This window comes from Corvus cornix, chromosome 5 (genome assembly GCF_000738735.6).
Source record: "Corvus cornix cornix isolate S_Up_H32 chromosome 5, ASM73873v5, whole genome shotgun sequence".
Lineage (NCBI taxonomy): Eukaryota > Metazoa > Chordata > Aves > Passeriformes > Corvidae > Corvus > Corvus cornix.
Window position 1 is genome coordinate 56,648,696 of NC_046335.1, and position 23,347 is coordinate 56,672,042.

Sequence of the window (23,347 nt, forward strand, 5' to 3'; positions counted from 1 at the left end):
GCCAGGGCACACAGTAGCACAGAAATTAAGCAGCAGCCAACACCAGGAAAACTAAAGGTTGTTTAGCTGCATTTTCCCCTTAAATCCTCTGCCAAAACCAAAGGGAAAATTATTACATTTGGGAGCAAAACCTTTTTCTGCAAAGTTCCCTGCAGTTGGTTATGGTGCAGATCCATCTAAGTACACGATCTATAAAACATGAGTGAAGATTAGAGAAGGTTCATCTCTCTCACACGTCAGGGGTCCTAACCTAAGTCACCAAGGGTGCAAACACAAAGATTTTAGAAGCTTGTCAGTGCTTCCAGTGTACTCCAACAGGGAGCTCAGGCCTGCCCCAACCCCTTCTCGCTGCCCTCTTACAAGGAACCCTCATACCACATACACTGCACTGTCCCCTCTGCATTTGGCCTTATCTGACAGAACAGTTCCATTAACTATCTGGGGAGAACAACCAAAAAGAGATGGAGTCCAGCTCCTCTGCTCAGGAAAAAAACAGTCCTCCAATTTTACACCAAGGATGTGCATTATAAAAACCTTATAAAAACCTCTGCATTATAAAAACCTTGCCAGACTCAACAGTAAACACATTTATAGGTTCCTAAGAGTTTTCTTAGCACCCTCAGCTAACAGACCCCTAAATCCTGCAGTCTGGAGACATCTAATTTCCTTATGCTTCCATGAAAGTCCCCAAGTCAAGAGTTTCATCTTGAGAGTTCTGGTGTTTAACCCCTGGGATCGGCCCTTTCCTACACAACCAAGACCAAGATCCTGAACAAAGTTGCTAAATTCAGGCATCTGTTCAGAAAGTGAGAATTAGCTCCTAAACCTTTAAAGCCCTTAAAATAAAACCCTGTAAAAAAATGCTTCATACTTTACTGCCCACATCTCTAACACATCTGCAGCCTCATCCATTTCCACGGGGCTCAGTAGAATGAAATGCTATTTAGTTTAAAACAGTTGTTTTCCAGTTTATTAACTGCTGTTAATAAAACCTGATACAAACAGGTTTTATTATTATTTTTAACAATTATTTTGGTAAATTGCTTTTGGCAAAGTGAACATTAATAAATAAATCCTCATTTCAGGGACTGTTATTTTCTGATTCACATTTAAGCAATGCAGTAGAGCAAATATAAAACTTTAATCTTTATTTCTGATCTGTTAGGCTGCAGTCAGGAATGTCCTTTAGGTGTAATCCGAGGGGCTGCATTGTTGTCCACCTACTCACAAGTGGACATAAGGGAACAAAATGCCAGGCTTTTGTCAGAGGTTATTTTCAGCTTGGTGATAGCAATGGCATTGCTCAGATCCCTGAAACTCTCACTCCCCTCCCCTCCCAGCTTATAGGGCTGACAGAGGTGGTCACTGCATTTAAAGAGAGCAGGAACCCCTCCCGTTCAAACCCTTTGAGACCTAAGAAAAGAGGGAGAAACTTCAAGCCACTCGGTAAGTAGAGTCTCATGGGTTCTGCCAAAAAGGGTTTGGGTATTTTTTTATTCCTAACAGATGACAGAAGCAGCTTGTTGCCTGACAAAGAAAACCACGTAGGTATAGTACAGAAATATGAGTCCTGCAGAGCAGTGTTTTAGGTTCGGAGTAGCCAGCAGAAAGAGAGATTCTTCTGGCTCAGCCAGGCAAGCAGCTACTGGTGTTGCAAGAGACACACATTTGGACTAGGCAAGACTGGATAACAGAAGTTTCAGAACGTTTAAAGATTTTGTTACAAAGCTACAGAATTATTTTTCTGCAAACAGTCAGTCTTTAGAAAGCACACACACAATGCATAGAAACTTATGTGCTTTCATAATAGTATCCTAGAAGTAAAAAACCAAAATAAAACCCCCCAAATCTTCAAAATATTTAATGTCAGCAACCAGTCAGTTTCATATCAAATAAGAAGAAAACCTCTATGCAGACTTGACAGAAAATGACTGGATAAGAATGCAGGATGAAAGAATTATTCCCACATCCATCATTCAAGAATTACAAGAGAACTTGATTGGTCAAGTCTTCAGAAAAAAAGCCCCAATAATTCAAATAAATAAATATATAAATACATAAATGTTTTTACTATGGAAAGTTTTCTACCTAAAGGTAAAACTATTTCTGAGAATAAAGCCTTGTTTGTAGATAAAATAATTCTGTGTCTTATCTCAATCATCATAGTGCTATTTCAAAGTCTATAATAGTTTTGCCTGTCACTTAAAGGACTTAGTGCAGGGAAAAGGATTTAGAGAAGGATCTTGTGGAAGGAATAGTGAAAGCTGATAGCCCAGGATTAGGCCTGGAAAAAGGAATGGGTCATTTGTACAGCAGGGTGCAGCTTTCCACAGCCACATGGATCAGACTGAATTCTGGGGGTGAATGTACAAGCATGTGAACGTGGGGTGTGGCTGGTTTCGAAGTCAGAATGAAGTTCCTTGATCTGGTGTCAGGATACCATATTTTTTGGAGATGCAATTCTAAATTTCTGCAAAAGTGTGCACCAAGGGTGTTTCAAAGGAAATGTGGCGTCACTGTGCTAGAAAATAACAGATAATGTGGAAGAACAGAGATGAAAGCAAGGGAACGGGACACTATCAGCTCTCAGCAATGCACGTCGTGCTTCACATCAAGTCAGTTAAAATCTTTTGTTTCAAAGGGCCGCGTGTAACTTAGCGTGACCAGTGTCAATGAAAAATCAGTATTTACTTTCTTGTGCCAGTGTTGGAATTCCCATCCCTTGACCTCTCTGTCTTTCTTGACTGCAGAAATAAGGGAAAAATGCAGGTTATTATGAGATCATGGTGGAAGCTGACTAATAAAATTTACCTGTAGCCACAGTCCAGCTGAATGCATTGGAATATCAGAAATAGGATTATAAACATGTAACAAGATCACATCTCCATCAGATGAGCTCAATCTTCAAACACAAACGTTCCCCCTGTTGTGAATCTCTCCTGCTGAGGGAGAAATGTGTTCCACAAGGGGCTGGATTTTGACAGAAACACCTCCAGGCTGTTTGAGATGCAGTGGCAGGAATTGTGCTTTGCACTGCAGACACATCAAAATAAAACCTCACCCTGAGTGTTAGTTACAGAGAAAAACTACAGCAGCATTTTATTGCTATTATATAAAGGAAGACATGTCTTGTTACCCCCACGGTGCTGGTGGGGTGGGTACGGCTCAGGACGGTCAGATGAGTCATGGTGGTCACAGGACAGGTCACAGCAGAGCTGTGATTAGATACCAGAGTGAAGTCCTGCCTGCATTGGCATCTCCCGCAGACTTCAGCTGGGAAAAGAATTTCAAATATGGCCTTGATGCTTTGCATTTCCATGTAGACAGCGATGTTTGAGTTTTATATTATTATTGCTTGTTCGTTAGGTAAGGAATCAAGGAATCTGTATTCTTATACTCTGAGTCTCGACCAAGCAGCTTAGCTGGGACTAAAATGGAGAGAGATGCAAGGCACACCCTGCCCACCACTCCCCATTCAGCATTTCTACTACCAGTGGTCACAAAGACCAATATTCCCCATTCTGTTTATCCTCTTCAAAGCCATCCCATAGCACATGTGGCACTGAGATAATCCTGCCAGCCACACAATACACAACTCTGCAGTCCATTCAGATAAGAGCTGAGCTCTAGACTGTCAAATGCATGAGCACGTGGAAGGGAAAACCTTGTGTTTAGCAAGGAAACACCAGAATTAATTCCAATTAATTAATTAACTACATTTTTTCACCTGCAGCACAGTCAGGCATTAGCACTGCCTTTTACTCCTCCACATTTCATCAGGCCCGTGCTGCATCCACTACCCATTTAGATCAATGGATCAAAACACATTTTTGGATTATATCCTTATCAATAGCACTTTGATTAGAGTAAGACACTCTGTGGCAGTGATGTGACACTCAGATTTGTACAGTATGACTAATAGCCCAAAAGAAGATGGCTCACAATGTTTTCATGCCTGTGCAGAACACACCAACACTTCAAAGGCTTCCTTGCTCCAAGCCCAGCCTACAAAGTAGTTATATAAGCTCCAAATAACGGGAGGCATGAATCCTTGGCTGTGCATCTCGTGTATAAATTCTGCTCCATATAGAAGCTGCATTCTGAAGAATGATACAAGCTGCTGAGCAGCAATTGAGCAAGCCCAAGAACACTCCTCCAGCCTAACAGCACCTAACAGTTTCTGTGTCACACATTTAGGATGAGTCTGCTCCACTTCCCACCAGATCACCAGAATATAACAAGTACCATGTGATGAGCAGGTATGAAAAGTTAACCAGATTAAGACAACAATGTCCAGGGAATTTCAAGGGGATTTAGACACTGACACCCAATGAAATTATAGGAAGTGGAGACTTTGGATCTATTTTTTTCTGATGACAAATGGGAGGCCGAGTTCTATTTGCACATTGAAAGGATGGAACTTTATCCACCATTATAATTTAGATGAGTAGAAAACTACAAATGCCACACCCCCTGTGGAGGTCACTTTCTCATGGTAACCCTGCTGAGCAGGCAGCATCCACAGGGATGGCCACTCATCTCCAGAGGGATGAGCAAGCCCTGACAGGAAGAACAGAGACATGCCCTGGTACCTCACCCAGCTGTTCCTCCAGCCAGCACAGACATCATGGCATGCACTGCTGTTCTTACACCAGTATCCTTATGGGAATATTTCTGCTGTGCCTTTCTTCTTTCTCCTACAGCTTCCCATCAGGTGATGCCAAAAAAAACATGGAAAATGTGTATGCATGCCCAGTCATGTTACTATAATTAGCCTCAGGAACAGTGGTTCTTCTAAGAGCTTTAACCACAGCCCTTGACAGCACAAGGTTCACTATCACACTTTATCAGACTTTTTCAGAGATTATTTTTTCCCCCTCAGCTAATGATGTAATTGGAGCTACTTTCCAACAGCTATCCTTGCTGCCACAGACTTGGAGGCTTGGTGTGCCTTTGAGGAGAGCTAACACAGCAGAAGCAGCTTTACAGAGACCAGAGGTACAAACCACTCTCCTGCCAGTCAGGTGTCAGTGCTGCCTCAGCTGGGAAGGTATTCCACTGGAAACCTGATTTGAAAGGAAACACTGTAGACACAAAAATCTCATTTTAATTTTCAAGGAAGTGTCACAAAACTGATTTTTATCCACAGTTGCTCTTCCTTCTTTTAAAATCTTTGAAGCATCGCTTGAACTATTTTCATGAGCGAAAAAAAAATGGCACCAATATAAAAGTACTTTAAAAATAGAAGAAAATATAGAATAGCAGAGTGAGAATAAGATTTTACCTACATGAAAGATTCCTTTCTGTTCCTTTATCTCACATTTAAAAGAAATAGAAAAACCAATTTAACAGTGCTGTTCAGTAAAGGCCTCACTGAGAGAGATCAAATTCATCATCCATTCATTGTGCACAGTTAGTTTTATTTCTTATTTCAGCTACATCAGGTGTTTTCCTTCTCACTTGTTACATTAAACAGAGTTAGAAGAAAGCTGAGTTTTATCTTCCTTTCTGCACCACTACTGTTTTGGAACTGCCAGAGCAGTTCTGCTCCTGAGCAGCCTCCCAAGAGAGCTGGGAGGGTCTGGAAGAGATTAACGACGCTGCTGCTGTATGATGGCAGAGGACTGGGCTGACTGAGCTGGGGAAGGTGCTCAGCTGAGCATAAATCAGCCTTGCAAAGAGGAGGAGAGATTGGATCTTGCACGAGGATGACAGGTACACTGCCTAGTGAAGGTACAGTCACAACAGTGACTGTTTAATGACATGGGTTAAGGATCTGCTAATAACCGCCGTAGTAAGGCAGAGATGTTTGGATATGCTGGTATCTGCACTGTTATCAAACAGACTGCAAAACCTGCCTCCACTGCCATCTCTCCAGTGCTATTGCTTCAGTGTGTGCACCTTCCTTTTGCTGGACAGACATCTCTTCTACACTACTGCAGGATTTTTGGTCTTAGTTGCCAGAAAGGATTGCCTTCAGGGTGCAGAGCTGGCATTGTTCATTTCATTCTGGAATTCGGAAGATTACAGTACAGAAGTCACTGAGATGATGATAAGCACAGGACATTAGTGTCCAGTGTATAGATACAGTAAAATGTTAGTCTAAAATGGAAGCAATTAAAAATACCAGCAATGTTACATCATTGCAATGATAAATTCCCCTCTCTCTATCACTTGATCTCAGAAGAAAATTCTCAGGTAGCAGGCCTGATTCAGCCTTCGAGATCCTCCTCTTAGGTAAAAGTACCTTTTGGTGAATTTAGTCAAACACAAATAGCACAAGCAGGCTTCAAAATAACTATAATAAGAAGGTGACTGGTTTTCCAAGAAGGAGGAGGAAGGCCCGTGCCAGGAGCTTGGAACAACCCGATAATATGATGTGCAGATGACAAGATGACGTCCCAGTCTTTCCAGAAACGATGACTCAAACAAGGAAACAGAAGGGCAGGCTGAGGGCTGGGGTTGTTCCAGGTGTGTGACAGCACAATCACAGGGAAGGGCACTGAGCCTGGCATCAGGAGACCTGGGCTGGGCTCCTGCCCTCCTGTGTGACCTTGGGCAAGGCACTCCAGTGCTAACGGCAATAGCAAGAACTGGAACAGTAACCACGGCTCTTTTTTCCCTCCGATGTTTCAAATTTAAATGCAATTGACAAAGAAAAAACCCCACACATTAAGCACCTCAGGAACCTGTCCATTATTACTTTATAGTGGCTGTGCAGCACAGTGATCTTGTGGCTGTTTCCTGAGGAACTCAGAAAAGGCTATGCTGGGGTACAGGAAAGTGCAATATTGAAAGAAAATGACTATTTGATGGAAAACAAATCCTAGATCCCCTTTTCCAGAAGAGGGTTGAGTGATCCTAGCACCTTTTCACTGAAACAGCCCACAATCATTTTATGTATTTACCATCACAATACCCCAAGCTAAGGAATATCCTTTTCTACAAGAGAGAATCACAGGGACTTAGACTGTCCCTGCCCCAAAGCACCAGTGAGGCAGCACCCTCACCTCTGATACCACACAGGTATATAGTATATTGCAAGTATGCAGTAGCAGTTGACTGGAGAGGGGGGAAAAAAGTAACAATTTTTTTAAAATCAAGATGTTCCATTTAAAAGAATTCACATTTGCTGTTGTATTTATTTGTGTAATTTGATTTCCTAGGTTAACCCTTCAGATAAGGATGCCGAACTGGGGAGGAGGAGCCAAGTGTGGGGCCTGTGAAAAGACAGTGTACCACGCTGAGGAAATCCAGTGCAATGGAAGGAGTTTCCACAAGTCGTGCTTCCTCTGCAGTAAGCTGAGCTAAGTGGTTTAACATCACAGCACCTCCATAGCCCTGTATAACTCTGCCATTAAGGCCAGAACACTCATTTTTGTATTACTTGTCAGGTAGCTTTGTTAGCCTTTTACCTGGAGCAATCTACCTCTTGGGCTCCCAGCTTTTCTTTGTCCAAATTTCAGATGGATTTTGTCAGGGACCCTAAGGTGCTGCAGAATCACAGTATCTAGATTCATCTCCAGGAAACCACTCCTTCTATCCCACAGTGTGGCACAGCACAGGCTTCCTTCAAGTTAAAAAGTCCAGCAGAACCAAACAAACAGAAGATTAGTTTGTCAGACATTAGACAGAAGGATGAGTACTTCTTCACTTTTAGGAGATTATTACCTTCACAGTGAATCCTGACATTAATTCATTTCACGCTGAAAGCTGAAAGACCCTGGTATCATCAAAACCTCCCCAACACTCTGCACGTACATCAGTCTCCTCCTTCCCATATTTCGTGTAGTCCCATTTCACTTACTCTTTCCCTCCATACTCCTCTGTGATGTTTGGCTTCCAGGAATTTTGCTTTCTCTGCAGATGAGGTAGCACTTAAAAAAAAAATCAGAGAGAAGGTATCAATTCATTCTCTTGCCTTTGTGGAGAGAGAGAGCAAACAATTTGCTAAGAACTAGATAGCTGAAGAGTTTATTTAGCAGACAATGCTCGGGATTATTACCTTTGCAGTACAAATTCCAGCATGACAGTTTAGAAGCCACTGAATCCAATTATCTCCCTCCTTTCCTGCAGGGATAGAGACTTCTTATTTGGAGGCATGAGACTAATATTACATGCTAACCTGATACAGCGCAGCACTTTGCAGAACGAGTCCAAAGGACACACCTGAGCTGTCTTTGCCTTTCTCCAGGTGCCCTAAAAGTGATGCCTAAAAGTTCAAACTATGCCTTTAGCGATGCCTAAAAGGCCAAGTAAGAAAGGATTCTCTCAAAAAGTTTTCAGTTAACTGACAACCTTCAGCCAATTCTTACTGAATGGTAAAAGAAAAATCTCAGTCTCAACTAGAACCTTCTTAATGCTTCCACGTTCTGCCTATAACAATTAATACTAAATAAAAATAAAGACCTGTCCTAATAGAGCATAGTTATGAATATTTCTCAAGTATAAGGTTCGTTCTTAGCACAACTGAGTTATTTTCTTTTAGTGATTCATGATAAACAACATACATCCATTATCTCTGACAAATATTTAGTCTGCTGTGGGGCTCTTCTTGGTTGGTTAGGGGTGTATTTTGTTGTGTTTTGGTGGGTTTTTTTCCTTTATTTGCCCCTTGTAGTTTTAAGTCTGAATTAAATTATTAATAGGTTAGATACTAAAAAAAGTATTCCCATCAGAAATATGTTTAAGGTCAAAACCTAAAGATGCATCTAAGTTGCCTGGTTGGCATATGAAAGGTATGTTAATTGGCTTTAGTTTCCCCATGATTCACACACACTATTCAGCAGCTCTGGATGCCTCAGTATCATGTATCACATTCATGGGCTATGAACCATTTATAGGATTTCATTTCTCAACAGAAGAAAACCAATCCTCCCCAGCCTAAACTCAGGCATGAATTTACCTGTTTTGCTGCACTTTTGTGTATTTCTATATAAAACTGTTTCAAATATACCTTCTATTTCACATTGTCTTTGACCAGGCATGCAAAAACACATCGGTATTTTTTGACTAAAGAGTTCAATTTCAGCAGAATTATAAACAATTCAAGCAACCTGTTAACACAGGAAGAATCAGACAAGCTAAACTATATATAATACTCTCTCTCCACTCCATAGTTTTTCCCTACAAATATTGTAAGAGAGAAACTTGTTTCCAGCAATCCCTCCTTCCCGTGCAGACTCCTGTTTACCTGCAGACTGCTGTTGCACTGGCATCTTTTACCCAAAGTGCAGCTGTGATGGACATTTGGCAGGATCACACGCCATCAACCTGGATCTCCTCAGTGCCGGCAGGAGAACAGGATCTGTTGGCAGATGACAGGTCTCAAAGTTATTTCAACAATAGCACTTCAAGGGCTTTTGCTCCATCTGTTGTGGTGAATTGATACCCTATCCCTAAGGTACCAGAAATAGAAACACTTTATCAGCTGCTAGAGTTTCCATCATCCCTTAACTCCCTTAGCAAATATAATTATCATCTCAAAGCAAGACTGTAGTACAAGGAGATCAGGTTCACACATTTACAGAAGCTCCTCATTTTATTTCTGTTAACTTCAAAGGTCTTTGCAAATTATTTCCCCCTCCATGCAGTACAGGGAGGAGGAAAGCCACTAAGATAACCAGAGAGCTGGGGATGTATAACTAGTCCTATATACTGCCTCTTAACAGCAACCACCTACGGGTTGGAGCTACATGATCTTTAAAGTCCCTTCCAACCCAAGACATTCCAGGATTCTATAATTAAAGCTGCAGGGGGTTCCAGGGTGTAAATTCCCTGCGGTGGATAAACTGGACTCAGAGGAGGACATTTAAAGTAAACGTGGGGGAAAGGCACTAATCAAACCCTAGATAGCTCCTCCAGAGCTTGCACTTTCAGCCACTTCCAATACTTTGGTATTTCACAGCTTTCTGTTGCCTACATGAACTCAGCAGCTTCGTTTTCCAAGCTACGGACAGCGCGTGACTGGAATGCCCTCTGCAGGGCAAGCACATGCTCTAAGGAACATGGAGAGAAAGTTTTTGCCTATTTTTTCTCCACTTGTAATCAATCACTGTTGAACAGTGAACAGTTTGTAAGAAGTATTGCAATATTAACTTTTTAGCATACTAGAAAATCCTGGTTTTTGATAGGGACTGACTTGAACGATCATCCTCTCTCCGTGGGGTGGAGGCTGTCTCACACTGAGCTCCCAAAGTGGTGCAGCAAACACAGGCATACACTCATCACCAAGTAGTGAGGAGAACAGTCACTATTTTTTTTCCCATTCATTATTAGTAGTGCTGTAGAGGACATAATTTGTTTTCCCTGATGAAAGCTGGGCATTCCTATGGCACCTTCTGTCCAAAAGTCTGCCAGACCTTTCCTAAGCTAGGCTGTCATTCTCTGTAGCAAACATGATTTGTAAGAGGCCTGCTTGGGAATGACTACAGCCACACTCATCATCCTGGAGGAAGTCTGACAGAGCTGACACTTGCTTTGCCTTAGTGCCACAGCTCAAACAAGCAAACAATGATAAAAAACCCCCCAACATGTCCTGCCTGACTCCAGACATGGTGTCGATGTTAAAGCCTCTTTCAGAAACACACCACATCAAAACAGCCTGGGCTGAGCTGAGAAAGCCACCACAGACTCAGAGCAAGTATTTTGAAAGGTCCAGATGCACAGTGGAATCAATGCCCCTGCAACCTTCTTTCCCCCCTTTTTTAAGGTTTGGGAGTTTAGGATCGTTATCTCAAGTCCATCTTAAGCTTCACAGGTCTAGACAAACTCTCTCAGCAAGCCCATGATTTCCCTGGGGTCACAGGATAACTTCAGAGTGGCAAAAAGAGAACAGCTTTTGTGCACACACACACCTACCTCCCCCCTACCTCAGCAACAGCCCAGTCAAGTTTTATACTGACTGGCTCATTTTCACATATTTTTAAAGTTAAAAAAGAAATAAATACTAATTGCAATTATTTTAAACCACATCAATTCAACTTTGAAAAGGCACATGCTGATACATGCCTCTCTCTCCCTGTTTTCAGTGGCTTGCAGGAAGGCTCTGGACAGCACCACAGTAGCAGCTCACGAATCTGAAATCTACTGCAAAACCTGCTACGGGAGAAAATACGGCCCCAAAGGTGTTGGCTTTGGACAAGGGGCTGGATGCCTCAGCACTGACACCGGAGACCACCTGGGCTTGAATCTGCAGCAGTGAGTTAAATCCTAGTGACAGCTCCTGTTTCTGGTCCTACTTGTCTCTTACCAGGGTATTTTAGATATTTTATTCTGTTTCCATAACAACATCCAGCGTAAGGAGCAGAGCAGACTTTCCTACACCCTTTCCTTCCAAGGATACAGTAATTTACAGTTTTTAATGATGCTCTCTCTTTAAGCCTGCTTTACAAATTATCCCCTCCTTCAATAGGCAATTATTCTGCAGAAGCAGCCTTTATATGCCACCACACATGTAAATATTCACTGCAATTGTAATCTGCCATTTGTAGCACAGTGGTAAAATCACATTCACTATAGAAAAAGATAATTTTTTTTCCCCTCTTAGAGGCTAAAATCCAGTTAAGGTTTTACTCTTAGAGAAATAATCACACTACCCCATACTGCTAGCTCTCCTCTCAATGGGGGAAATAACATTTCTAAATCCTCCCTGTGGTTCAAATAACACTTACAAACACACTGAGAACGTGTTTGAACAAAGAAATTCTAATGGGATACCATCTTCCAAAAGCACATAATTAGCTCTGACAGTTCATTTTTATAGGATTTTCCTGCAATTCTCAAAGCTCCAGATTTCTAAATCAACGATGCTTCTTCCTTCTGGTGGTCTAACTGTAAAGAAACCAATTAACCAATATGCTATGTAGGAAATAAAAGCTTTAACAATGTATTTAACTGTAGCTCCTTGTACCATACAAATCTATTACGGGCAGAGTTTTGCATCAAAAACTGTCACATCCTGTGGATATAATGACCTGTTGCAGTCCAACAGTCTGATAATTCAGAAATCATTCTGTGAAAGGCTTTATGCACAAAGATATAAAGCACAGACTCCAGAAATAAAAAACAAAGCTACTTTTCTGATGTGCTTTTGATCCTAGGCCAGGTAAGAACCCCAATTCCCTGTCCAAATGTCTCACTGCCTAATGAAACTGTAGCATGCAAAACCTGAATTTTTATTTTCAGTTTGATGAGCACCAGCAGATAGCCAGTTACAAAGAATAGAGACTTCTTGTATTTTCCCTCTTGCCTCTCAATGAGAGAAAACTGGTTTTTACTTAACTTTTCATTAAACATAATCTTTTCTGCATGTGGCTGCTGTCAGCTCCACGAACAGGTAACAGAACAGGTAACATCAGAGCTTACAGTACCAGCTTCTCAATCACACAACACAGAATTCAATAGAATGCTTTGATTTTCTTCTTTTTTTATCTCCTTTTGCATGTCAGAGACCAGCAATTAAGTATTTTTTATACCTTACCAAAAAATCATGAAATCCTTTTTCTAAGGAAGACAGCATTTTAAAGCAGCATTTAAAAACATTGAAATTCTCTTTTAGGGGGTCACCAAAGCCTGCTCGCCCTTCAACACCAACTAATACTTCAAAGTTTGCCAAAAAGATGGTAGATGTGGATAAATGTCCCCGTTGTGGCAAATCGGTGTATGCTGCAGAGAAGATCATGGGAGGAGGAAAAGTAAGTAGTGACTTCAGCACTAGGAAAAAACTCCATAGTTTTATAAGGGTGAGAAACTATAGCTAAGAGGTCCTTGATCATTTAAATTTTCATTCATAAAGAAAACATGAGGATGAATTTGCAAATTGCTACAACAGGATGTAGGTTCAGGTTTAAAATCTTGGGCTTCTTGTAAGCCGCCTTCAACTTTTTGCTTCTTACTCGTGTCCGAGGACCAAGCACTGATTACTAATGGCTGTTCCTCCATCCCTGGGTATATTTATAAACCTTTATTTGTAGTGGCAATTGAAAATATATTAGACAACGTAACTGAAAAGACACTAACCTGGAATGACTAAAAATGGAAGCCACAAGATCAACAAAAGAATTTTAACCTTTTCACACCCCACGAAGCAGTAGTTCTCTGTTTCTTGTACCTGTTGGCTTCCTGTAACACACAATGAATTGTCTTCCTTTCCTCAGCCTTGGCACAAGACCTGCTTCCGCTGCGCTATTTGTGGGAAGAGTTTGGAATCCACGAATGTTACGGACAAAGATGGAGAGCTCTACTGTAAAGGTGAGAGTTGCAGAGAGCTGAAGGGTACGGAGTCAATCTAAAGTTAGTCTCTTCAGACCTAGGATTGCCATCATGATTTACCTTGCTGTATGCTTAACAACCCCAGGAAATTTCATTTTGTCTCTTTTTAACAACTTTCTGAAAGCAAAGAGCTACAGTAACATTGCAGTTGCAGCTTCTACTATTAACATTTAAATTTTAAAGCTATAAATTTCCTACTAATGTGACAACCTCTCGAATCTGTCCTCAGACCTTCTAACAGAGCACTGGCAGGCTCTTGTACCTGCACAGTCTCACTAAAATAAAAAATCCACAAAGATACAGATCTTTGGTCCTCCAAATTGGAATTCTTGCCTGTAAAATTTTAAAGATATTTCCACTGCATGGGTAGCACAGAAGATAATGCAAAAATGGTAAATTATACATCTAGATGTTCTTCTCAAATGCAGAAAGTTCACAGACTTCACTTGACTCCTAGAAATAGCTTAAGGGGAAAAAAATATGCAAAGTTTTTATATCCAAAGCTAAACGTTATAGAGAGCCCTAAAGAAGAATACTGGAGTTCCAGAACTTTGGGTACAGTCTGTCAACCACAAGTGGATCAAATTGGCATATTGGGAGAAATATGCTCACCATTACCACTTGGCAGAGTTGTGATAAATAACTACACACACACACTAACCAATACAGAGTTCAAATGGAATTACCTAAATGCTCATCACTACTTTCTGGATTATGCTCTATTTCTTTCAACCTCCTTAAAAATCTCCGACTTACTCTGTATTACTCATCAGACCAAGTTTTACTGAGCATTTTCAGTAAGGAAAGTAGTTTTAATGAAAATATTACTTAGATCTAAAAAAATATAGTTTCTTAATTTTTTTTGAGATCACCAGATGCAACTTCTGTGTAATTCAAATACGTAGTACCAGTTTCACTATTAAGACCTGGATAAACTTCTGAGAAATACACTATTTCAGATTTCCTTCCTTTTTATTAACTTAAATTTGATAGTAATCTCAAAATGAAAACCAAAAGACATTTACCTCTATCTGAGAGCCTTCAGAGTACCATTTACCTCCCCCTCCTTCTTTTGCAGTTTGCTATGCAAAAAATTTCGGTCCCAAAGGAATTGGGTTTGGTGGCCTCACTCAAGTGGAAAAGAAAGAGTGTGAATGAGAAGAAATGGATACAACAGACTCAAACTGCTGTTGATGCCACCAAGTGATAGCTGTCAAGGAAAAATATTAAACAACACATAGTGCTAAGAACCTAGGGCATTTGACTAAGATTTTCCACCTTGCAGGAAAAATTTGTGTGTTGTATCTTAAGAAATTAATCTTAGAGTAGATTAAAAAGGTACAGTGATAAAACTAGACTCATGTTTGTGTTTAGTAAATAAAGGCAAGGAACCTCATGGAACATTATTGCTCTTTAAACTAGTACTGATCACATTCTAGACTGGAATTTTAGATTCATAGTGCCCCGTTAGGATAGGGATCCCTTCTGGAGTGAAGGGTCCAGGTGTTCCCAGTTAGACTGTATTTTCCTTTGTTCACAATGTTACACTCTCTGTATTTCCACCAGTCTCCTAGTTGAGTTTTGAACATGCCAGCATTTGTGTTATGACAAGTAGGTGTTATTTGCTTTGAGAGACAATTAAAAAGGATTTGAGATTCTCTCTCTCTGAGGGAGGCATTTCTAAAAACACCCAACATTTTCTCAGAATACAGTGTTACAAGTTTTGTCTGTTTTCAAGCTACAATAAAGTACTTACTGCTTCACGTTATTTTTATTTGTATTTGCCTGTGCTTTTACATTCTACAGTGTTGCAGATAAATGGATTTCATCAAGATGAATGAAACCCCTTTCTTAACTACAAGAATTGCATTTCACTACATTACTTACTATGTCAGCTCTAGATGGTACCTGACTTTAATTTCCTGATCTTGAACTCTTTCCCTGCTGGTTTTCATTGTTATCTACTTTGACTTACATTCATACCACACAGTCCAGCTGGCCCCTCCTTTTCTTGGGAATGTGGCTGACATTAGCTACTACAGATGCAAGGGGGAAACAATTCCCTCTTTTTATGTACATTTCTATTTTCCATCATAAGCTTACCCATTTTCATACACTAACAGGGCATACATATGTGAAAAACATAAGGCAAAGAGTCAGGCTTCTTCTTATGGTTTTGTGCCTACCCACTCTTAAATACCTCACTGGTCACATATCCCTTGAATCTATTTCAGTCTGCAAAAATACATTTACAAGTATGAAAGCTCTATTTTATTACATGTAAACCCTTCAAATACAAAGACTTAATAGAGATTTTCACAGCATAAGCAATAAAATTACAATGTAATCGTTATATTAAGTTTTTCAACATGAACATTCATCTTAATTTTCAAAATTGTCTTTTGCTATCAGCAAAGTGAAGCAAAGGGTACCAACATCATTTTAAAATTTTGCCCTAAAAACTTACCTTTAAAAATATATATATTTGTGTCATCTCCTCACATAAAATTTTAAATAGTTTCAGCTCAACCTACTCAAACTATACATACACAGACACATGGTGACTGTTCCATATACAAATCTGCTGTATCTTATGCAAGGTAAGTTTAATATTTGAAACAATAATAAAAAATAAAACCAAGCAGCTTCAGAGGAATTTGTAAAAATTAACAAAATATCCAGTTTTATTTAACTTTCAGCTCAACCATCTTAGAAATTAAGCAAAACTTTACACAGAATGAACATTTTTCTCCTTTGCCAGATGAAAAAGTTTGTATTGCTTGGTCCAGTCAATTACGTTGGGTTTGAACATACCAAAGCAACTGCACTGGAAAAAGTCTGCAAGATTCTGGAAGCATCCAAGGCTGAAAAAAAGAGAAAAATATGCATTAATAAACCTAAAATAAGAAGACTGCAAGCATGAAAAATACCAGTTCACCATGAGACAGTACTTAAGATATTAACCTGTCAAGGGAGACAGCTCAGGGAAAAGAAACAGAGGAGCTCTCAACTGAGCATTATTCCTTTGCTGAACTTTTACAACATGTTTTACATTAACAATTGAGAGTTGAACTCAAGTATTTAAAAGTTAGTAACATCTCATCTGTTAGTATACCTGAGGAAACAGGGAAACCTTGGTGCCAATTTCTCTATTAATAGAGCTAAATACTGCAAGAGAAGTCAGAAAGGGGTCGGTTCATACCTAATTCTCTTTCTGATCAGACACAGAGACTGATGAACAAATTAAAGGACAGCACTCCCTCGCACCCAGAATAGTGTTTTTGAATTTATGAAGCAGTGAAGCAAATCAGTACTGAAGAGATAACATGCTTAAAACCCTCTGTTCATTACTACCCACTTGTATGGAGTCCTCCTGAGTGAAACAGGATGCTTAGACGATTTTCTCTGTACCAGGAGATTCATTCTTTCATGTGAGGTCAATCCCAGGAACACAATCTGATTGGAAGAAAAATGTAAGTAATGGTTACAACATGAACATCACAAATTAAACTTCTGGGGAGACTAGAAGATACTAATGAGAAGGAAGCAGGGTGGAAGAGGTTGGCCATATCTAACAAATAAGTAACCACTGCTATAACTGATGACTGGAAAGTCTGTATTTAAATTGGGCTAAAACAGAACCCAGCAAGCTCTAACACCAGCTTCCCGAGGAGGCAAGCTTAACTGGGATATCTGTGAAGACTCTAATTAAGATTCACAGATGTCTGCAGAAGTATAAGATCTATCACAGTTATTTTGTCTATATTCTACCACAGAATATGGTAAAATGGTAGAAAAGAAAAAAGGTAAAAGAAAATGGTAAAAAAAGATCCCTTGATCCACAATGACACTAAATGCCATAAAGCAGTACATTTTCAAATGACTGGGTACAAAACACAGCAGTTAAACTGTAAATATCTTCCCTATCTTTTTCCAGCATGATATCCCAGTGCCTTGGACACTGCAAAAATCTAGCAGTACCTGTTTAAAATTGGGGAGCTTTTTGGTTTTTCTTTTTTTTTTATTAAACAAGATGTAAAACAAGTCCTTAGCTCAGTATGTTTAACCCATATTTCAAAGACACCTCTTTCCTAAGAGCTGCTAAACAAGCTGTTTCACAGATGTTTTAAGACAGCTCTTCTCAATTTTGTTTGCATAGCCAAGCTTTTCTCTGAGAAAAACATAAACAAGAAATTTGACAGTCCTCAACAAGATAAAATCCAGGTCATGTATTTTTACTGTAGCAGTGGGATTTAATACAGTCTAATAACACATGCCTGAGCTCTGCCACAGAATTTTCAACTCAGGAATAATTGTGTTACTGAGCTCTTGGGCAGTTTTGGGGGCACTAATACCAGTTCTATGAGTCAAATAAATTTCTTGTCTTTAAATACAACTTTTTAAAGGTTTGGAATTTTTGATGAGTAGTAAACCCAGCACTCAGTTATAGGAATGATTTGCAGGCTGTGATTCTACTTCCAACAGGGGAATGCTGAGTGCACAAGAATCTGTGAAACTTCAAGGTCTGCCCTGAGATTTAAGAGAAGCACCTTACTGTGACAGTAATCAGGGACAGCAGGCACAGAGTTTTTACGGGAGCAAATCATTCAGGGAAAAGCTTTAATGTGACAAGAAGCATAAACTGAAGGAAAATATTACCTGATAAAGCTGAACAGTGAGCCACAAGGAGGCCCATAGGGTATGGAAACAGGCTACTGAGAAGATGTAGGAAACCCACGGAGAGCAGGACACGGTCTGGGTGAAGTATGTCCACACTCCATCTTGATGGTAGCTTGCTGCACAGTGATTGGACCAATCTGACAAGACACACAATCAGTTAATTACAGTTTTAAGCCATTCAGAGCTGAGCAAAGATTATTTGCATGAAATGAATATTAGATAGCAACATCCTCTAGAAATACCACATTTCACCTACCCCGTTGTCACCCCAAAGCACCCACATAGATATGTGACTGCTTGCTATTCTGGCTGCATAATCTTTACACTCTGTGCTCATGATCCACAGAAAAACATACTTGTTTTAAAGGGTTGGTGCTATGGTAATTCATCCTCAGGAACTACATTGTAAGGGCTTTCCTCTCCTTTCCAATATTTTTTTTTAATTTTTCAAAGTAACAGTTCAGATTTATTAAGGAGATAATATACTTTTTTCTCTTCAAAATTAAACTACTTTAAAAACAAAAAGAAATATTTGCATTTAGTAGAGATAGTTCCAAATTTTAAAAAAATCAATAAAGCTTTTGCAATAATGTATTTACAAACTTATTTTCTGTTACAGCAAAGGGCATCCAGATTAGAACCTGTCACCTGACCTTCCTCCACATGGCTTCCCTATTTCCTTTCTAACAAAAATGCTTCCTGGTATTTCATTTTCCAATGGACATCCCACTACAGCAGCATCTTTGCTCTTGCTCAACACAAACGGAATCAGGTATTTGACGAAAGACACAGATGCATTTTCACTTAAGCTACACAATAACATCACTGCTGAAATAAGGTATCACTTTCAGGGTACACTTGCTGGAAATGAAATGCTAAAAAATAAAGACCACACAGAGATGGATTTGAAAGATAAATTAAACTAAATTAATGGATACATACACTGGAGAGTTCCATAAAGCAGCCAGACACCAGTCATTGTTAGGAAAGACAGGAACAGCAGGTAGTAATAATGGTTCCCAATGCCTGAAATTGAGGCAAGGAAAAAATTTTTAAAAGTTGGACATTTTAAAATTCAGCACTACTTGCATTTCCACTGAAGTTAACAGGAATAAAAAGAGTCAAAACCATTTCTTATTTTAACCTCTGCCATCCACAGGAGAGCGTGACAAGGCTGATCTCTCTCTCAACTTTCTCCTGTAAGCCACCCCAATTCATATAATAGAATTAGTTCTGATAAAGTCAGCCAGGATTTGTCTCTCCTTCAGAGCATGCCTTCAGCTGTTTTAGTCTGATGAGGACTAATTAAGCAACTACAACTCCCTCCCATGCATAATAAAATTGTCTCATATGACTGAGAAGTCTAAGCTATTCAATTTGTCTGACCTTGTGTGCTTCATACACATAAAAAGCCCCAGACCTCTGTCAGAAAAATTGTCACATGAAGATACGGGTTTTTTAAAATTACAGTCATATTGCTCAAAGCTTTGAGAAAATGCATCAGAAGGATGCCTGGCACCTTCTAAATAGCAAACTAATAGAATTTAACATTAGAAGAAAAGCTATTGGCAAAAAAATAAGTGAAAAATATATTATTACAGATGTAAAGCTGTCACCTTCCTGTCTTAAGCTGGAAGCTCATCCCCAGTAATGAGCCAGAAAGGAAGACAGAGGGCAAGAGGGAAGAACACAAGACCATGAAAACGCCCTTCGGGGTTATCTCAGTGGTACAGCTGCTCCACTGAGAACCATCCCTAACAGTGACAAGAGGCAATGGAAGTTCAGGAGGACACACGAGTCCAGCCTCTTCCTGGAGTTCATTCTCCTCATCCATAGCTACTGCATTAAAATGTCAGAGTGTGCACACTTGTCTGGTTCTTTTAGTATCTACTCTTGGACACATTGTCCAAAAAAGTTTATCTAATCCCCTTCTGAACCTGCTGATACTGCCTGTGTCTGCAAACCCTTACAGCAGTAAGCTCCAAAATTTCACTGCCTGCCATGTGGAGACATTTTTTTCTTTAACGATTTTAAATCCTTAGTTCTACTATGATGTGCTTGGCTAGTAACAGTTCTGCATTCACTTTAGCCACCATCTTAATAATTTTTTTCTTTCCTTTTTCAAAGACTCAATCATATCCCCTGTTCCTTCTCTCTCCAAAGAAAGGGTTCCAGATTTTGTGGTCTCTATTCTTAGGGTGACCTCTCCCTGAATAATTTTATTTGCTTTTCTCTCTTCCATCTAATTTCCCTCTGGCACCTATCAGAGCCCTTCAGTATCAACTGGATATTCTTGCATCATGTGTGCTCTCTCTTTAAGGGGATAAATGTTATCTCTGTGACTTTCAAAATACATAGCATATTCAAATTTGATAAGACACATACTCTTACCTATGCAATGTCCAGTCCACAGAGAATGCTGATCATATCTGGCTACACATGCCTGGCAAGCAAGGCAATGCACAGATCTCAAAGGCTTCCTTACCTAGGTGAGGATGAAGGAAAAGAATGCACTCAGAGCAGAAGCATCTACTTTGCTCAAAGCCTTCATCTCAAAGGCTTCATCTTACTGTTACCACCACATTTTGCATAATTACTGTGTCATAGATCTCACAACACAGAACATAGATGAGAACCATATACCTTAATGTAAAAAAAAAAAAAAAAAAAAAAAGAGATGGAATTTAAAAAAATTAAGATTAAATTAAATGTTTTAAATTAATTTAATTTAAATTAATTTTCAAAATAAAGTCCAAGGATCTCAAAGCATCTCTTGTCACCATAAAAGAAATAAAGAAATCTAAACAATACAGAACAAACTACTTGTGTAACACTTTAATGACAAGCAGTGAGGAAAAAAGGGGTTTTTACAGCAGTATTTAGTAAAAGGCAGGTTCACAAAGAAAAAAAATACAAAAGCCCCACTTACAAGACATGATGTGCAAAATGTTCTTAAGTCCAAGCAACCAGCTTCTGCAAGAGCTACAATATTCTGAAAGACAAAGTATTTTGTGCTTGCATTTGGGTCACATTTCCGTAGGTGCTATGAAGATTTCCACATTAGGCCTTTTGCAGTTTTTAAGTATTTTAGTATTTGTAAGTATTTTAGGTGTCAAGCATGAACAGGAATAAGAACTTGCTATTTAAAGAGATCCACAAGGAAAACCAAACCAGTAAAGACTAACGCAGCTTCACCCACACAAGATTACTCAGAAAAGTATCTCCGTGTTGTCAAAATAATGCAAATTAAATATTCCTTAAAATGGGATGGCACCTCTCTATAAATAGTCAGCCAGACTTCAGGGAGATGACATCTGCTCCTTTACAAGGATACAACGTTTATGAGTCCTGTGCCAATAAGTTAAAACTGCTGTTTATGCTCTCTGGCAAGCTGATGAAATACAACCTCAATGAGAGCCATGAGACCACAAACAAAATGCTTTCCTGAACCTGTAGGTTGGGGAGACCAAACACTAAAATCTCTAATGATTGGCTGCCCATGATTTCTTTTGGCCACTATAAAACAGTTAGGAAATAGAAAGTTAGTTGCATGATGTTCAAGCACAAAAACCAAATCATTATACACATCCTCAAAGCACATTACAAACTTCAGATAATTACTAGCATTGATAAAGGAAAGCCATGTGACTATTTCTTTCTAACCAGAGACAACTGGAGCAGAAACCATATGAAACTTCCATTTTTTAAGTGAAGTTTTATGTGAATTCATATCACAGGTAACAGGTGGGTCTGTACAATGTTTGGCCAAAGCTCACACTTCAGTGAGAAGATAGAGGCAAAGAAATTATAGCAGGATGAGGAAGATAAGGAAACAAGCAGTAGAAGAAGAAATTCTCCAAGATCTGTGATGTTCAATGACATTGCTAAAAACTCTTTAAGGAAGAATATTTCACTGCTTTCAAGTTTAACAAAGCTGCACATGATGACAAACAAATCAACCAGAAGCACATACATGCTGTACCAGGTCAGCCCTTCCATTTGTTGTTACAAAACCACCTACCTCTTTTCTTTCTTCTTCTGAAGTCTTTATATATCCAGGATCAGTACTCCAGGTTTTATAGAAATAATAGAGAAGACCCATCATGCTGAACACGACAGTGATTTTAACAATTACATTTGTGGTATGTGATAGTCAGGTTAAGGACTATATTCCTATAACTCATACCACCACTATTTGTCAAACAAGCAAAATATTCTAAAATTAGTTTATACTACTTTACAAGCAACACAGAAAAAGAAAAAAATTACTTTCACTTTTATAGTGGGATCCTCTCCTTCCTTCCAAGGCTATCTTATGAGAGAAGTGGAATATTCTGTCTAGTTTGAGTGCTGGAGAAGACTTTTACAACTGTATAAACCTGCATCACAATATGGCTCCCTGTCACCCTCCTTAAAAGCCCTCCAGACTTCTGCCTTTGATTTCTTTTTTCCCCTCGGACGCTTTTCTATTTTATTTAAACAATACCAGTCAGACACGCAGAGCTACAAAGCTTCAGACAGCTGTGAGATTTGTTTGGCTGCTGCACCCACCCCTAAGTGAAACAGGCTCTTACTCAGTCTTACCTTGTCCCATTCATTTCAGCCAAAAGCAACTAAATATACTCATTCAGAAAAAATGTAACTGAAAGCCACTCTGAAACTATTTTTGTCACTCTAAAAAGCCCAAGCACAGACTCCTAAACAATTCTGAAAGCAATGGGACATTAAGAACATAGCTTTTACACCATGAACTAAAACCATCTGTGTATCAGATGAGTGGGGAAGAAAAACATGTCAAGATTAACTGTCTCTATACAGCAACAGAGGAATGTGAAGTGGGACAAGTTTCATACTAACTGAACTCATGCATCAAACTTGAGAGCTCAGGCTGCTAAAGAACAGTCCCTGATGCCACCAAGGAGCAGGCAGAGAGCTCAAGCCTGGATTGCATCTCCAGTGACCCCTCAGTCACTCCATGAACTCCAGTGCAAATAATTTTTAAAAATCCAGGATGGCAACCTCAAATTTGTTTTGTCTTATGAACTAACAACACTGCCAACAGTTCTATTTAAAATCAAGATGATACCTTATGAAATATTGGCACAAATGCCAGCTGTGTTTGTTACAATGCAGTTGCAGAGTGCACAGAAGTCAAAATGATGATGTGTTTTTTGTGGATACCACTGGTCTCTTTGCACTGCTATTGGTTTTTTGGAGCTAAGAAAAATACATACTTAGAATGGCTGGATTTTCATTCAGTCCAGAGGAAGTTTGACAGACAAATACAGATAACTAAAATCCTGAAAACTTTTAAAACATTCAGATCTGTGACCAGCTCCAGAAGGAAAACACATTCACGAGAAAAAAGGGTTGGATAGTGAAATGGAAACCTATC

General features: G+C 39.4%; 2 protein-coding genes across 5 annotated transcripts in view; one reads left to right on the top strand and one right to left on the bottom strand.

Moving 5' to 3' along the window:
* The window catches only part of ZDHHC13 (zinc finger DHHC-type palmitoyltransferase 13), a 41,462-nt gene that overhangs the window by 10,255 nt on the left and 7,860 nt on the right, over nucleotides 1-23,347 (bottom strand). For 2 of the 4 annotated variants that reach the window (XM_039552323.1, XM_039552325.1), the window contains exons 11-17: nucleotides 21,974-22,098; nucleotides 20,882-20,944; nucleotides 20,344-20,437; nucleotides 18,895-18,978; nucleotides 17,932-18,089; nucleotides 16,631-16,728; nucleotides 15,517-16,136 (exon numbers count right to left, since the gene is read on the bottom strand). In XM_039552323.1, the coding sequence (XP_039408257.1) occupies nucleotides 16,001-16,136; nucleotides 16,631-16,728; nucleotides 17,932-18,089; nucleotides 18,895-18,978; nucleotides 20,344-20,437; nucleotides 20,882-20,944; nucleotides 21,974-22,098 (758 nt within the window). In that variant the 3' untranslated portion in view covers nucleotides 15,517-16,000. Of the gene's footprint in view, nucleotides 1-6,173; nucleotides 7,878-8,005; nucleotides 8,071-9,193; nucleotides 9,308-15,516; nucleotides 16,137-16,630; nucleotides 16,729-17,931; nucleotides 18,090-18,894; nucleotides 18,979-20,343; nucleotides 20,438-20,881; nucleotides 20,945-21,973; nucleotides 22,099-23,347 lie in introns of those variants that run through there. The other 2 variants (XR_005601963.1, XM_039552324.1) reach the window with 2 other exon arrangements.
* Nucleotides 1,347-15,040, top strand: CSRP3 (cysteine and glycine rich protein 3). Its single transcript, XM_010412640.3, has 6 exons — nucleotides 1,347-1,446; nucleotides 7,167-7,297; nucleotides 11,031-11,199; nucleotides 12,560-12,695; nucleotides 13,158-13,251; nucleotides 14,351-15,040. The coding sequence occupies exons 2-6, from the start codon at nucleotides 7,186-7,188 to the stop codon at nucleotides 14,428-14,430; spliced, it is 591 nt and encodes a 196-aa protein (XP_010410942.1). The 5' UTR covers nucleotides 1,347-1,446; nucleotides 7,167-7,185; the 3' UTR covers nucleotides 14,431-15,040.